The sequence below is a fragment of the Amblyraja radiata genome, chromosome 38 (genome assembly GCF_010909765.2).
Source record: "Amblyraja radiata isolate CabotCenter1 chromosome 38, sAmbRad1.1.pri, whole genome shotgun sequence".
In the NCBI taxonomy this organism is placed as follows: Eukaryota; Metazoa; Chordata; class Chondrichthyes; order Rajiformes; family Rajidae; genus Amblyraja; species Amblyraja radiata.
The window spans coordinates 4,770,001-4,786,775 of NC_045993.1; the positions used below are offsets into that span (position 1 = coordinate 4,770,001).

Consider the following 16,775-nt stretch of genomic DNA (forward strand, 5'->3'; position numbering starts at 1 on the left):
CCATATACCATGATATAAATATATACACACATGAATAAATAAACTGATAAAGTCCAAATAACAGAACGTGGTTATTAATAATCAGAGTTTTGTCCGAGCCAGGTTTAATGGCCTGATGGCTGTGGGGAAGTAGCTATTCCTGAACCTGGTTGTTGCAGTCTTCAGGCTCCTGTACCTTCTACCTGAAGGTAGCAGGGAGATGAGTGTGTGGCCAGGATGGTGTGGGTCTTTGATGATGCTGCCAGCCCTTTTGAGCCAGCGACTGCGATAAATCCCCTCGATGGTAGGGAGGTCAGAGCCGATGATGGACTGGGCAGTGTTTACTACTTTTTGTAATCTTTTCCTCTCCAGGGCGCTCAAGTTGCCGAACCAAGCCACGATGCAACCGGTCAGCATGCTCTCGGCTGCAATCACTGCGGGATTCAGTACTGAAATGTATCGTGTAATCGCCTTATTTTTACTCGTAGGGCTGTAATGCAACTGAAATGTCACCACTGTATATTAATTGGTGCATGTGACAATAAATGTGGACTTGAACTTGAACAGGGTGCGGTAGTCCAGCAGGTAAAGCAGACCGGCCCGGGTACTGACTCTTGCTTTCACTTCCTCAGTGGGTTGGGCCACACACACACACACACAGCGCAAAAGTCACGATCGCGCTATTGTGGTGTTCAATCATTCAACGGGAGACTGTGAAGCAGAATGAGATGATCCACCACAAAGGCCAGTGAGGGAGGTTGATGGCGACTACCGGCTGAGTTCGGCAGGAGAGAGAGGTCGAAGCGTTGGTCTTGAATGGAAACTGGCATGGTTCCCTTTAAACGCTGGCTGCTGGTGTTGCTGCCACTGATTTCCACATTGGTGAGATGTACCTTCTCTGTCTCGTTACTTAATCTAACCTCCTTATCTTGTGGGCGACGGCACTTTGTTGTAACTTCGATTATCATTATTGTAGGTGTGTGTGTGTGTGTGTGTGGGGGGGGGGTTGAAATCAATATTTTTTCTCCCCGGAAAAGAAATGGTTTGAGTGCAGCTGCCACAGAGAGAGGGGAGTGACATGACACTGTGATTCTGTGTGTGTGTGTGTGGGGTGAGGGTGACGGGGAAGCTGGTGCAGAGAGGATCGGGTTACAGTGAGCTACCTGCTGTTAAGGTGGAGGATGTTATATTCGCATGAGAGATCACAGCAGATCGGGAAGGAGTTTAAAGTGACCTGGGAATTATTATTTATGAAAATAGGCTGAGAGTGTTTACAGTGTGCCAGGGAGGAACTGCAGATGCTGGTTTAAACCGAATACAGAGCCTCAAAGATAGACACAAAATGCTGGAGTAACTCAGCGGGACAGGCAGCATATTGCAGAAGAACCTCTTTAATAATAATAAATTTATTTATGGGCGCCTTTCAAGAGTCTCAAGAGTCTCAAGGACAACCCTTTACTCCTATACTGAAGTCTTAAATGGCCTCCCCTTTATTCTAAGACTGTGTGGCCCCTGGTTCTGGACTCGCCCAACATTGGGAACATTTTTCCTGCATCTAGCTTGTCCAGTCCTTATGTAATTTTGTATGTTTCTATAAGATCCTCCCTCATCCCTCTAAACTCCAGTGAATACAAGCCTAGTCTTTTCAATCTTTCCTCATATGACAGTCCCGCCATCCCAGGGATCAATCTCGTGAACCTACGCCGCACTGCCTCAATCACAAGGATGTCCTGCCTCAAATTAGGAGACCAAAACTGTGCACAATACTCCAGATGTGGTCTCACCAGAGCCCTATACAACTGCAGAAGAACCTCTTTACTCCTATACTGAAATCCTCTTGTTATGAAGGCCAACATTCCATTAGCTTTCTTCACTGCCTGCCATACCTGCGTGTTTACTTTCCGTGACTGATGTACAAACACCCCCAGGTCTCGTTGCACTTCCCTTTTTCATAATCTGTCAACATTCAGATAATAATCTGCCTTCCTGCTCTTGCCACCTCACATTTTTCCACATTGAACTGCATTTGCCATGCATTTCAAAGGTTCAAAGGTTCAAAGGTTGATTTATTGTCACATACACCTAGATGTAGTGAAATTCATTTTGCCAATGCAGCACATTAAAAAGGAATACAAACATAACAATAATAAATAGCTTTAACATAAAAAACATCCCCCCACAATGGTTCCCATTATGGGGGAAGGCACAAAGTCCAGTCCCATCCCCAATGCCCACCCATAGTCAGGCCTATTGAGGCCTCCACAGTTGCCTCTACGGAGGCCCGATGTTCCAGGCCGTCTGGTTTGCCAGGTGAGGAGGGGGCTGTGGACCCCCAGCAGGGCCAAAAACAAGGCCTGTCAAAGGGCGGATGAGCTCCTAGCAAGCCCACGACCATCCACACACTTCAGTAGAAGTTGCGATCACTGTTGTACTCGGCATTGTAAGGAATGATGATAAAGCACACACACACCAACACCCTAGACTTCCAGCGGCGGAAGTCTGCAGGAACTGGAGGACGGAGATGGGTGGTGCGTCCGCTACACGATGACGAATTAATGAATCTCTTATGGGCTGCCACGGTGGCACAGCGGTAGAGTTGCTGCCGTACAGCGCTTGCAGCGCCAGAGACCCGGGTTCGATCCCGACTACGGGCGTTGTCTGTACGGAGTTTGTACGTTCTCCCCGGGACCCTGTGAGTTTTCTCCGGGATCTTCGGTTTCCTCTCACACTCCAAAGACGTGCGGGTTTGTAGTTGAATTGGCTTGGTGTGTGTGTGTGTGTGTGTGTGTGTGTGTGTAAGTTGTCCCTAGTGTGTGTAGGATAGTGTTAATATGCGGGGATCGCAGGTTGGTGTGGACTCATTCGGCCGAAGGGTCTGTTTCCCCGCTGTATCTCTAAACTAAACCTCACCTCACCTCAAAAAGACACATCAGATTTGCCAAGCATGTTTTCCCTCTTTATAAATCAATTATTTTTCCTGCCCAAATCAAAACTGATATTCCGTGGAGTCCGAAAAAGAGATTGGAAAAAAAGATAATGAACTGAAAAATTGAGAAAAATTAATATATTTTCAAAATCGCAAAATAGGAGAGGGGGTGAAAATAATGAAGGTAGTTTCTGTGATAAGATGGAGTCCAAAGTAGATTTCTTTAGATGCTGTGGGAGGGAAGGAAATGAATGTTAGTTAATCATTGCTGATCTGCCTGAATGTAAACAGACGATGAACAAGACTATGAACTCGACAGGGCCTGTTTCCGCGTCGTATTCCAGAGCACTCGAGCACTTTAGCCACTGAGTTACTCCAGCACTTTGTGCTTTTTGTTGTTGTTGCAAACCAGCACTTGCAGTTCTTTGTTTCTCCCGGGTGAAATTGGAGTAGGGAGGGTGGGAGATGGGTCGAAGGAGGAGGGAAAGGATCAGTGTGAGGGGATAGTGGACGATTTATGGACTGCAATGTTCTTCATAAGGTCATAACTGATGGGAGCAGAATTAGGCCATTCGGCCCATCAAGTCTACTCCGCCATTCAATCATGGCTGATCTATCTAACCCCATTTTCCTGCCTTCTCCCCATAGGTTTGTAGGTTAATTGGCTTCGGCAGAATTGTAAATTGTCACTCGTGTGCATGTGTGTGTGTGTGTGTGTGTGTGCGCGTGTGTATGTGTGTCTCTGTGTGTGTGTGTGTGTGTGTGTGTCTGTGTGTGTGTGTGTGTGTGTGTGTGTGCGTGCGCGTGTGTGTGTGTGTGTGTGCGTGTGTGTGTGCGTGTGTGTGTGTGCGTAAGTGTGTGTGTGTGTGTGTGCGTGTGTGTGTGTGTGTCTGTGTGTGTGTGTGTGTGTGTGTGTGTGTGTGTGTGTGTGTGTGTGTGTGTGTGTGTGTGCGTGCGTGTGTCTGTGTGTGTGTGTGTGTGTGTGTGTGTGTGTGTGTGTGTGTGTGTGTGTGTGTGTGTGTAGGATAGTGTTAGTGTGCGGGGATCGCTGGTCGGGTGGACTCAGTAGGCCGAAGGGCCTGTTTCCACGCTGTATCTCTAAACTAAACTAACAAACTAAACAAAAAATCTTTAAAACTAAACTAAAACCTCTAACCATAGATGCTGCCTCACCCACTGAGTTTCTCCAGCACTTTTGTCTACCTTCGATTTTTCCAGCATCTGCAGTTCTTTCTTAAACTAAACTCAAAATCTCTTTTGATATGATATCAAGGATCATTATAGAATTATCTTACTAATGTTGTTTCTTTCTTCATCTACAGGAAATTGTTTGCAGTCAAAATGCAGGTAGGATTAACAGTTCTTAACTCCAATGAATTCCTATGAATCCAATTCTATGTATAGGACTGTGTAGCTGAATTAAACATAGAGATTGTAGGAAAGGGAACTAGAGTCAACTTTTCAGGTATTTGGGTGGCACGGTGGCGCAGTGGTAGAGTTGCTGCCTGGCAGCCCTTACAGCGCCAGAGACCCAGGTTCGATCCTGGCTACAGGTGCTGTTTGTACGCTATTTGTAACCTCTCCCCGTGACCTGCGTGGGTTTTCTCTGAGCAATTCGGTTTCCTCCCACACTCCGAAGATGCACAGATTTGTAGGTTAATCGGCTTGGTATATATGTTTCAAAAAATCGTCCCTAGTGTGTAGAAACATAGAAACATAGAAATTAGGTGCAGGAGTAGGCCATTCAGCCCTTCGAGCCTGCACCGCCATTCAATATGATCATGGCTGATCATCCAACTCAGTATCCCGTACCTGCCTTCTCTCCATACCCTCTGATCCCCTTAGCCACAAGGGCCACATCTAACTCCCTCTTAAATATAGCCAATGAACTGGCCTCGACTACCCTCTGTGGCAGGGAGTTCCAGAGATTCACCACTCTCTGTGTGAAAAAAGTTCTTCTCATCTCGGTTTTAAAGGATTTCCCCCTTATACTTAAGCTGTGACCCCTTGTCCTGGACTTCCCCAACATCGGGAGCAATCTTCCTGCATCTAGCCTGTCCAACCCCTTAAGAATTTTGTAAGTTTCTATAAGATCCCCTCTCAATCTCCTAAATTCTAGAGAATATAAACCAAGTCTATCCAGTCTTTCTTCATAAGACAGTCCTGACATCCCAGGAATCAGCCTGGTGAACCTTCTCTGCACTCCCTCTATGGCAATAATGTCCTTCCTCAGATTTGGAGACCAAAACTGTACACAATAGTGTAGGTTTCATAGAATAGATTCATAGAAAATAGGTGCAGGAGTAGGCCATTCGGCCCTTCGAGCCTGCACTGCCATTCAATATAATCATGGCTGATCATCCAACTCAGTATCCCATACCCGCCTTCTCTCCATACCCCCTGATCCCTTTAGCCGCAAGGGCCAGATCTAACTCCCTCTTAAATATAGCATGCTCCATATCGCACAGTTAAATGTCCTACGTATTTGGTGACAGTAACATGTTAGTGTTAGTGTTAGTGTGCGGGGATCGCTGGTCAGTGTGGACTCGATGGGCCGAAGGGCCTGTTAGCTCGCTGTGTCTCTGAATTAAACTAAACTAAACAGATGGTATTTCATCAGAACCGAGAAACACTTTAACTCAAACACACATTAAGTTGAAGAGAAGTAAAAAAAAAAGGCTGGGGAGAACAAGAATAATATACCTGAAGATAGACTCAAAAAGCTGGAGTAACTCAGCGGGGCAGGCAGCATCTCTGGAGAGAAGGAATGGGTGACGTTTCGGGTCGAGACCCTTCTTCAGACTGGTTAGGGATAAGGGAAACAGAGATACAGAAGGTGATGTGGAGAGATAAAGAACAATGAATGAAAGATATGCAACAAAGTAACGATGATAAAGCAAACAGGCCATTGTTAGCTGTTTTTAGAAAACATAGAAAATAGGTGCAGGAGTAGAGGCCATTGGGCCCTTCGAGCCTGCACCGCCATTCAATATGATCATGGCTGATCATCCAACTCAGTATCCTGTACCTGCCTTCTCTGCATACCCCCCGATCCCTTTAGCCACATCTAACTCCCTCTTAAATATAGCCAATGAACTGTGGCCTCAACTACCTTCTGTGGCAGAGAATTCCACAGATTCACCACTCTGTGTAAAAAATGATTTTCTCATCTCGGTCCTAAAAGATTTCCCCCTTATCCTTAAACTGTGACCCCTTGTTCTGGACTTCCCCAACATCGGGAACAATCTTCCTGCATCTAGCCTGTCCAACCCCTTAAGAATTTTGTAAGTTTCTATAAGATCCCCCCTCAATCTATAAGATCCCCCCTCAATATAGCAGAGCTCGCTATAGGATCTTTGGTTTGTAGGGTGAAAACGAGAAGCTGGTGCGACTTGGGTGGGGGAGTGATATAGAGAGGGAATGCCGGGGTTACTTGAAGTGCGAGAAATCAATAATCATACCACTGGGGTGTAAGCTGCCCAAGCGAAATATGAGATGTTGTTCCTCCAATTTGCGTTTAGCCTCACACTGACAATGGAGGAGGCCTTGGGCAGAAAGGCGTAGTACCTGTCGTGACTCTGTGGTTTATCAATTGGCTAAAGATAGGCTGATGATAAAACAAATGTTAATTGTGTGAGAGGCGATGTGTGCAGGGAATAAGGTTGGGTGAACCAGGATTATGATCCATATAATAATAATAATAATAATAAATTTTATTTATGGGCGCCTTTCAAGAGTCTCAAGGACACCTTACAAAAATTTAGCAGGTAGAGGAAAAACATGTAAGGGGAATGAAATAAATAGTAGAGACATGACTAGTACACAAAGTAAAGACAGAATTCAATTCAAAACACAATATGAGGCAATTAATGCACAGATGAAAAGGGAGGGGGACGTGGGGCTAAGGATAGGCAGAGGTGAAGAGATGGGTCTTGAGGCGGGACTGGAAGATGGTGAGGGAGACGGAATTACGGTTCAGTTGGGGGAGGAAGTTCCAGAGCCTGGGAGCTGCCCTGGAGAAGGCTCTGTCCCCAAAACTGCGGAGGTTGGACTTGTGGATGGAGAGGAGACCGGCTGATGTGGATCTGAGGGACCGTGAGGGTTGGTAGGGGGAGAGGAGGTCAGTGAGATATGGGGGTGGCCAGATGGTGGAGGGCTTTGTAGGTGAGGATCAGGATTTTGTAGGTGATCCGGTGGGAGATGGGAAGCCAGTGAAGTTGTTTGAGGACTGGAGTGATGTGATGCCAGGATTTGGTGTGGGTGATGAGTCGGGCGGCTGCGTTCTGGACCAGTCGGAGTCGGTTGATGTAGGTGGAGCTGATGCCAAGGAGAAGTGAGTTGCAATAGTCCAGTCGGGAGGAGATGAAGGCATGGATGAGTCTTTCAGCAGCGGGAGGTGTGAGAGAGGGTCTGAGTTTGGCGATGTTGCGGAGATGAAAGAAGGAGGTTTTAATGACATGGCGGATGTGAGGCTCAAGGGAGAGGGTTGAATCAAAGATCACGCCAAGGTTGCGGGCCTGGGGAGATGGGGAGACAGTGGTGCCGTCGATGGTGAGAGTGGGGTTATTGATTTTGCTGAGTGTGGCTTTGGAGCCTATGAGGAGGAATTCTGTCTTATCGCTGTTGAGTTTGAGGAAGTTATGTTGCATCCAGATTTTTATAGCTGACAAACGAGTTGATATGGGAGCAATCTCATGAATAGATCGCAATGAAAGGTAGAAAGTTCTGATAAGGTTGACGTATTGGAAGTAGGGGGGTTGTTCCCCCGACATGGGTTGTACAGAAACATGTTACAGTCGCCAAATACGGAGGATATTTAACGGTGAGATATGGAGCATGGGGAGACACACCAGCATAATTCCTCATCACAGAAGGAACTATAGTTTAGTTTGGTTTAGTTTAGAAATACAGCGCAGAAACAGGCCCTTCGGCCCACCGAGTCCGTGCTGACCAGCGATCCCTGCACACTAACACTATCCTACACACACACACACACACACACACACACTAGGGACGATTTTTACATTTACACCAAGCCAATTATCCTACACGCCTGTACGTCTCTGGAGTGTGGGAGGAAACCGAAGATCTCGGAGAAAACCCATGCAGGTTACTTACAAACTCCGTACAGACAGCACCCGTAGCCGGGATCAAACCCAGGTCTCCTTTAGTAGGAAACTGAACGGGTAACTTTTTCACACAAGGTGTGGTGGGTGTATGGAATAAGCTGCCAGAGGGGGTAGATGAGGCTGGGACTATCCCAACGTTTAAGAAACAGTTAGACAGATACATGGATAGGACAGGTTTGGAGGGATATGGGCCAAACGCAGGTAGCTGGGACATGTTGGCCAGTATGGGCAAGTTGGGCCGAAGGGCCTGTTTCCACTCTGTAGCACTCTATGACTGTAAGAAGGAAGAAGGAAGAAGAGTGAATAAAAAAGACACTTGGTGGAAAGAAAGGGGTTTTTTTTCAATGCATTGACTTGACCTCCAAGCTGATGGTTATGTAAATATGAGTGAGCTGGGAGGAGATTATAACATTTGAAATGTGGCCAACTCACCTTTGTCCCTTGTTGACATTCCACGGGTTCACCATTCTGTTTTCCTTTCCTTATTGCACCACGCAAGGTCATTTAGCGAATGCTTTATCTCTCAGTCACACCATTCCATCGCTCCATTTCCCCCCTGAGCTCCTGCAATGTATGCTTCCCCCACCAGCCCGTCGACATTCCCCTTCCATTCTTTCTCCACTCACCCAGGTAAAGGAGTAATGTACGGTGGCCAGTTGACACCCCAACCCATCTTTAGGGTTGTGCAGGCAAATCAGGGCACCAAGCGGACACTTTGTCACAGAGGTCACAAGGTCATAAGTGATAGGTGCAGAATTAGGCCATTCGGCCCATCGAGTCTACTCCGCTATTCAATCATGGCTGATCTATCTCTCCCTCCCAACCCAATTCTCCTGCCCTCGCCTCATAACCCCGTACCCATACTAATCAAAAATCTACCTATCTCTGCCTTAAATATATCCACTGACTTGGCCTCCAAAGCCGTCTGTGGCAAAGAATTCCACAGATTTTCCATCCTCCGACAAAAGAGATCCCTCCTCACCTCCTTCCGAAAAGCTTGAAAGGGTTCAGAAAAGATTTACGCGGATGTTCAAGATTCAAGAGAGTTTATTGTCATGTGTCCCAGATAGGACAATGAAATTCTTGCTTTGCTTCAGCACAACAGAACATAGTAGGCATGACTACAGAACAGATCAGTGTGTCCATATACCATTGTATAAATATATACACACATGAATAAATAAACTGATAAAGTGCAAATAAACAGATAATGGGCTATTAATGGTACACAAAAATGCTGGAGAAACTCAGCGGGTGCAGCAGCATCTATGGAGCGAAGGAAATAGGTAACGTTTCGGGCCGAAACCCTTCTTCAGACTGATAGGGGGTGGGGGGGGGGAGAAGGAAGGAAAAAGGAGGAGGAGGATAGCCCGAGGGCTGAGGAAGGGGAGGAGACAGCTCGAGGGTTAAGGAAGGGGAGGAGACAGCAAGGGCTAGCAAAATTGGGAGAATTCAATGTTCATGCCTTCCGGACGCAGCCTACCCAGGCGGAATATGAGGTGCTGTTCCTCCAATTTCCGGTGTTGCTCACTCTGGCAATGGAGGAGACCCAGGACAGAGAGGTCGGATTGGGAATGGGAGGGGGAGTTGAAGTGCTGAGCCACCGGGAGTTCAGGTAGGTTCTTGCGGACTGAGCGGAGGTGTTCGGCGAAACGATCGCCCAACCTCCGCTTAGTCTCACCGATGTAAATCAGCTGATATCTAGAGCAGCGGATGCAGTAGATGAATGGGCTATTAATGTTCAGAGTTTAGATGTTGCCTGGAACAGAGGGTGTGAGCTGTAGAGGTTGACTAGGCTGGGTCTCTATCCCATGGAGCGTAGGAGGATGAGGGGAGATCTTATAGAGGTATACAAAATCATGAGAGGAATAGATCGGGTAGACGCACAGAGTCTTTTACCCAGAGTAGGAGAATCGAGAACCAGAGGACATATGTTTAAGGTGAAGGGGAAAAGATTTAATAGGAATCCGAGGGGTAACTTTTTCACACAGAGGGTGGTGGGTGTATGGAACAAGTTGCCAGAGGAGGTAGTTGAGGCAGGGACTATCCCATCATGTAAGATACAGTTGGGCAGCTACATGGATAGGACAGGATTGGAGGGATATGGACCAAGCGCAGGCAGGTGGGACTAGTGTAGCTGGGACATTGTTGGCTGGTGTGGGCGAGTTGGGCTGAAGGGCCTGTTTCCACACTGTATCACTCCGCCTCTCTCGTCACAGATCCCTCTCCAGTGACTGGACTGTCTGTGGTGAGCAGGACAACAGATTCGTTAAGGATTGAATGGACGTCACCAAATGATACAAGAGCCTCGAATTACACCTACAACGTTACAGTCACTAATGTTGCTGGCGGTGTTAGTTCGATCACTACCACGGGTAAAAACGAGACAACATTCACAGCGACAGGGCTGCAACCTGGGGATCAATACCTGCTGTCGGTGCGGTCAGTCACACCTGAGGACACACTGAGCACACCTGTGGAGGTGACCAGCACCACAAGTAAGTAACTCCTGAAGAGACAGTAACTGCTCCAATGCCTCCAGCTCCAGAACCAGGCGGCACTTACATAATCCTGACTGAAGTGGTTCCTATTTATTTAGTTTGGCAGTTCTGAATAAAAATAATATTTCACCCTTGCTTTTCAATAATGAACAGAAACGCAGAGCATTTCAGGTGGGTTTTCTCCGAGATCTTCGGTTTCCTTCCACATTCCTCAAACATAGAGGTTTGTAGGTTAATTGGCTACTTGGTATAATTGTCCCTGGTGTGTGTAGATATTACCATCTGGTTTGGGAATTGCTCTGCCCAGGACAAGAAGACTCTGCAGAGAGTAGTGCGTTCGGCCGAACGCACTATGGGAACTTCACTCGCCCCCCCCTGCAGGAACTATACATCAGGAGGTGCAACTCCAGAGCCAATAAAATCATGGGAGACCCCTTCCACCCCTGCAATGGACTGTTCCAGCTGCTACGGTCAGGCTAACGCCTCCGTTGCCATGCTGTGAGAACGGAGAGGATGAGAAGGAGTTTCTTCCCAGAGGCCATTCGGACTGTAAACTCCTATCTCACCAGGGACTAACTTTTACTGAACCACTCTACTGCTTTTTCAAAATTGCTGTTTTTTTCCCTTTTTCCTTCCACCCACAATATTTAATATGTAAAAGAATATGTGATTTTACTTCGGAGTCACGTGAGCGACTATGTGAAGAGCCCGCTCAGCACGCATGCGCGGCATTGCGTTCAGCAGTGCAACAGTGGCCGCAGCGGGAGTCAGGCGCTCCAGCTACAGTTTAAAAGACGGACCGTCAGGTAAGTTACTCTGAGGTCGGTTTTCTGTTGGCAAGGAGAGCCTTCTGCTTTGTTTCCACAGCATGAATATGAACAAGAAAAGGCTCTTGAAGAAACCTGTCACCCGCTCGACTCCAACGGAGGAGCGTTCCATCAGTGTGGGGCAGGAGGCGGTAGGACCGCTTACCCGGCGCTCCGCCATCCCCGACACCGTGCTGAGCCCAGTCCCGCTAGCGCCTGAGCAGCGGACTGGATGCAAAGCCACCAGGAAGACCATCCGGCCGGTGGTTTCCGATTCGTCGGACGGGGACATCTCACCACCCGTTCGGGGGAGAGACAGCCACTTGAGCCGCATGGAGCGGCTCCTGGAGCAGGTGCTCCAGCGAGACTCGCTGCGTGAGGGGCAGTCTCGCAGGGGGAGTTCAGACACTCCCTCCACAGTGCCTTGTGCACTGCCCATCGCTTCCTCCTTACCCGAGGATAGCTTTGGTGACCAGGACTGGGCTGGTCAGGAAGAGGGGACGCTGGCTGAAGAAGTCGGGAGTATGCCAGGGGTGCAGGACCAGGAAGAGCTGCTGGGTGTGGTGGACCGCTACGTGGCAACCCCACGTGCAGGAAGGCCATTAGAGCCTAAACTAGCGGCCAGCATCAACCACCTTTCCAACAGGCCCCTACAGGAGCAGGTGGTTAATGAGGCCTTAGAATTATACACAGCTCCTGAAAGTTGTGAGTCCCTCAAAGTGCCGGCTGTCAACAGTCAAATCTGGGGGCACGTTGGGACAAATATTCGGAACCAGGAGCTGCAACTGCAGCGGATCCTCAGGCTCCTGACGTCAGCCATCACATCATTTACTCGTTCTGTGGACAATACAGAAATGACCACAAACCAACAGGACACCCTCGCGCTGTTGTGCAACACGCAGTTCGAGATAAATAACCTCCGCAAAGAAATTATAAGACCTGCCCTCAATCGAAAATTCGCGGGGTTGTGCAAAACCCCAGCCACTGAGCCAGACACACTGCTCTTTGGCAAAGACCTCACTAAAAAAGTCAAGGATATGGAAGAGGCCTCTAAAAATTTCGGTCTCATGAGGGCAGGCCCTGGGACGAGCAAACCCAAAACAACAATACCCAAGCGGCAGCACCCCATCGCATCCACCAGTTGACGTCTACCCTATGGGACTGGTGAAAGTTCGGGGTCCACATATCACCACCGGAAGTCTTTTTTAGACCAAGGCCCAGAGCGGACCCCATGGAAAATGCGCCACCCCCAAACATCACCGCCACGTCAGACAACGCGCAAGACTCGCTGGTCTAGGAAGAGACAGAAGAAACACCCATAACCATGGAGGTAGGTGGGTCTGGTTCCTACCAGCATATAGAAAGTAGGGGCGTAATACTAACAGGGGGGAGATTACACCTGTTTAAGGGAGCATGGGAGTCTATCACGAGTGACAAGTATATACTCAATAGCATTAGTGGATACAAAATACAATTTATACTAGAAAACTTGCCACCAGTTCACCATTCACTCTCAGTTAAAGAAAAACGAGAGGGACAAGCTGAACTGGTGAGACTAATCACTGAGGGTATCATTGAAAAAACAAAACATGAACCCTTGGAATTTGTGTCAAATATATTCACTAAAACTAAAAAAAAGGTGGGTGTCGCATCATCATTGACTTAACTTCACTAAATATGTTTGTTAAGTATGTACATTTCAAAATGGAAATGTTTGTTACTGCCAAACAACTGATTTCCAAAGGATACTTCATGGCAAGCATTGACCCATTCACAAGGATCATCGCAGATACCTGAAATTTACCTGGATGGGGCAGCTATGGCAGTTTAAAGCATTACCCAATGGTTTAACATCAGCCCAAGATTATTCACCAAGATGCTAAAACCAGCCCTGGCAATATTAAGAAGACAAAAACATATTGTCATACAATACAATACAATACAAATACAATTTTATTTGTCATTTGAACCCCAAGGGGTTCAAACGAAATTTTGTTTCTGCAGTCATACACACAAAAAAGAACAAAGACACAACACAATTTACGCAAACATCCATCACAGCGCATCTCCTCCTCGCTGTGATGGAAGGCAAAAACTTATCTCTCCCCTACACTTCCCATTCCCCTCCCGATGTCAGAGTCAAAGTCAAAGTCCCCGGTGGGCGATGGCAATTGTCCCGCGGCCATTAACGCCGCGCCGGGTGATGCAAGGCCACGCACCGGGTCTTGGTGTTGGAGCCCCGGGCGGGCGCTGGCAAAGTCCCGCAGCCATTCCAAGCCGCGCGGGGCGATGGTGTAAGGCCCCGCTCCAGGAACTCTTCAACCCCGCAACTCGGGCGGGTGAAGTCGCCGTTGGGGAAGCCCCGAAAAGCGGTCTCCCAGCAGGGACCCGCGGGCTCCCGGTGTTCCCGTCTGCCAGACCTGCGGTAAGCCTCCGAAACCTCGGGGTCGGGTTGCAGCAGCGCGCCACCACCGCTCCTCCCGCTCCCAACTCGGCCAGCTGCATGATGGTGAGTAGGTCCGCCGGCTCCGCGAATGGAGCCCCAGGTCGTTCCTGCTGGAGGCCGCTCCACGGTGCAGCCCCAACGACAACGGAGACCCGACAGTGAAAAGGTTGGGTTCTCCGTGCAGGGGATAGATTTTTTAATTTGATTTTTGTCATGGCATATCTTGATGATATCTTAATAGTAGGCAAGACCATCCAAATTGGCTATATCAGCTGTGTCAGCTACCAAACAGTTGTTCGAAACCTTGGGGTTTGTCTTACATCCAGATAAATCAAAGATGAAGCCATCCACAACCATGGACTACTTGGGCTTCACAATTAACTCAGTCCACATGTCTGTAACTTTGCCAAAAGACAAAACAACTGAATTGGCACAAACATGTAACAATTTAATGGTCAACGATCGACAAGTAGCAAGAGTAATTGGGAAAATGGTAGCAGCATTTCCGGCTACACAATTTGGACCTTTGCACTATCAAAACTTACAAAGAGCAAAGGTACAGGCACTAAAACGACATGCAGGTCATTATGATCTTATCATGAAATTACCCACTGAAGCAATATCAGAACTACAGTGGTGGGCAGAAAATGTTTGGCATAGTTTCAGCCCTATCATCATCATTAACCCTACGTTAGTTATCCAAACAGATGCCAGTGCTCAAGGCAGGGGAGCGACTAACTCCATATCCAGCACAGGTGGTAGATGGACTAACCTAGAGTCATCGTTACTACTTACACTGGGCATTAACTATCTAGATGTTGGGTGCATTTTATGGTTTAAAAGCATATGCATCAAATATGCATCACTTGCATGTTCGGTTACAAATAGACAATACTACGGTGGTGGCCTATATTAATCACATGGGCGGCATAAAATCGATATCATGCGACAAATTGGTCAACACAATTTGGCAATGGTGTGTCGAAAGACATATTTGGCTATCAGCAACTTACCTGCCAGGTAAGCTAAACACAGTGGCAGACACCAGGTCACACAAATGCAATGATAACACCGAATGGATGTTAAACCCCAAAGTGTTTGCAAAAATTATTAAGCAATATGGCACGCCAGATATCGACTTGTTTGCATCAAGGCTAAATCACCAGGTACCTATGTATGTCGCTTGGGAACCAGACCCTGAGGCAGCAGCGGTAGATGCGTTCGCGCTGGATTGGGGAAATTTCTTCTTCTATGCATTTCCTCCCTTCTGTCTCATCAGCCGGGTACTACGCAAAATACAAATGGACTCTGCTTCAGGTATTTTGATAGTACCCGACTGGCCTACACAGCCATGGTTCCCATTACTCCACGACATGGTTGTTGAAACCCCGATGATATTTCCCAGTAACCCAGAATTATTAACCCACCCAGTATCTGGCATAAGCCACCCGTGCCATGAAAAAATCAAACTCCTGGGTTGCAGATTTTGAAAAGACCGTTACTGAGACTGGGATTGTCAGAACAAACCGTCGACACCATGTCAGCATCCCTCCGAACATCCACAAGAAAACAGTACTTGTCCAGCATCAAAAAGTGGGAGAAGTGCTGCTTGGATACAGGGACCACCTACTCAACCGCTACAGTTACCAACGTACTGGAGTTCCTGGCAGCCCTTCACCACGATGAAGGACTCAGCTACAGTGCCATCAACACAGCTAGAATTGCCCTGTCTGTCTATTTAAAACAAGCACCAGGACAACAGGTCATGGGGTCCCACCCGCTGGTGGTCAAACTAATGAAGGGTATTTACAACTCTAACCCCCCTAGACCAAGGTACACCCATATATGGGATGTCAGTGTGGTCCTGACATACGTCAGGGGATGGCCACCAGCCAGATCCCTCAACCTGGAACAATCTATGCTCAAAACACTCATGTTGATGGCACTTGTATCTGCACAGAGGGTCCACCTATTGCGACTGGACAACATGATCACAGCTCCAGACCAGATCTCTTTCATTATCCAGGGACTGATCAAACAGAGCAGACCAGGAACACCTAATCCAGTCGTGGAATTCCGGGTTTACCCGCCAGAACCACGGTTATGTGCGATGACCCACCTACTGTCCTACATAGACACAACCAAAAATATTCGAGGGAGTGAAAAAGCCTTATGGGTCAGTCATAAAAAACCTTATTACCGGGTGACGAGCCAAACCATTTCAAGGTGGCTCAAGCAGGTGCTGAAAGCTGCTGGGATAAACACTAACATGTACAAATCTCACTCCACCAGGGCAGCATCCACGTCGACAGCCTAAAGAATGGATGTGCCTATAGACCACATCCTGGCTACAGCAGGATGGTCTGGGGAAAGAACGTTCCAAATTTTTTATAATAAGCCGTTGGCAAAATCTGCTTTATTTGCAGAAAAAATGTTAGTCTGCAAATATTTAATTTAAGCCGGGGGAGCAATTTAATTTCTTTGTTGTTATTGTTAATAAGTACCATTGTGTTTTTCTACAGACAGATTCATTGGTTGATTACGATAACACACTTCCTCCCTCAAGGACTTCGGCAGTGAGTGAAGTATGAACCGTTACACGGTTTGAAATCACAGAGCTTTAAAATCTTCACGTAGTCACTCACGTGACTCCGAAGTAAAATAGTAAGATTAAACGAGAACTTACCAGTTTGAAGTTTGATCTGTATTTTATGAGGAGTTACGATGAGGGATTACGTGCCCTCCGCTCCCACCCTCAATAATAGAGGTCAAACTGGTAACTGAGAAAAGCTCTCCTTTTCTATACTATGTTTATTTCAATAACTGTGTCTGTCTGTGATTCCACACCGCTGCTTTGAAGTATGTCGCGCATGCGTGCTGAGCGGGCTCTTCACGTAATCCCTCATCGTAACTCCTCATAAAATACAGATCAAACTTCAAACTGGTAAGTTCTCGTTTAATCTTACTATTCTGTTCCATTCAGTTTGT

The 16,775-nt window shown here is 47.4% G+C and overlaps 1 protein-coding gene across 18 annotated transcripts in view; it reads left to right on the forward strand.

Moving 5' to 3' along the window:
• Nucleotides 1-568: 568 nt before the first annotated feature.
• LOC116966731 (receptor-type tyrosine-protein phosphatase H-like) overlaps nt 569-16,775 on the forward strand; it is a 60,237-nt gene continuing 44,030 nt past the window's right edge. For 8 of the 18 annotated variants that reach the window (XM_033013026.1, XM_033013009.1, XM_033013024.1 and 5 more), the window contains exons 1-3: nt 570-861; nt 4,228-4,248; nt 10,247-10,532. In XM_033013026.1, the coding sequence (XP_032868917.1) occupies nt 796-861; nt 4,228-4,248; nt 10,247-10,532 (373 nt within the window). In that variant the 5' untranslated portion in view covers nt 570-795. Of the gene's footprint in view, nt 862-4,227; nt 4,249-10,246; nt 10,533-13,953; nt 13,959-16,775 lie in introns of all 18 variants that reach the window. The other 10 variants (XM_033013013.1, XM_033013012.1, XM_033013008.1 and 7 more) reach the window with 5 other exon arrangements.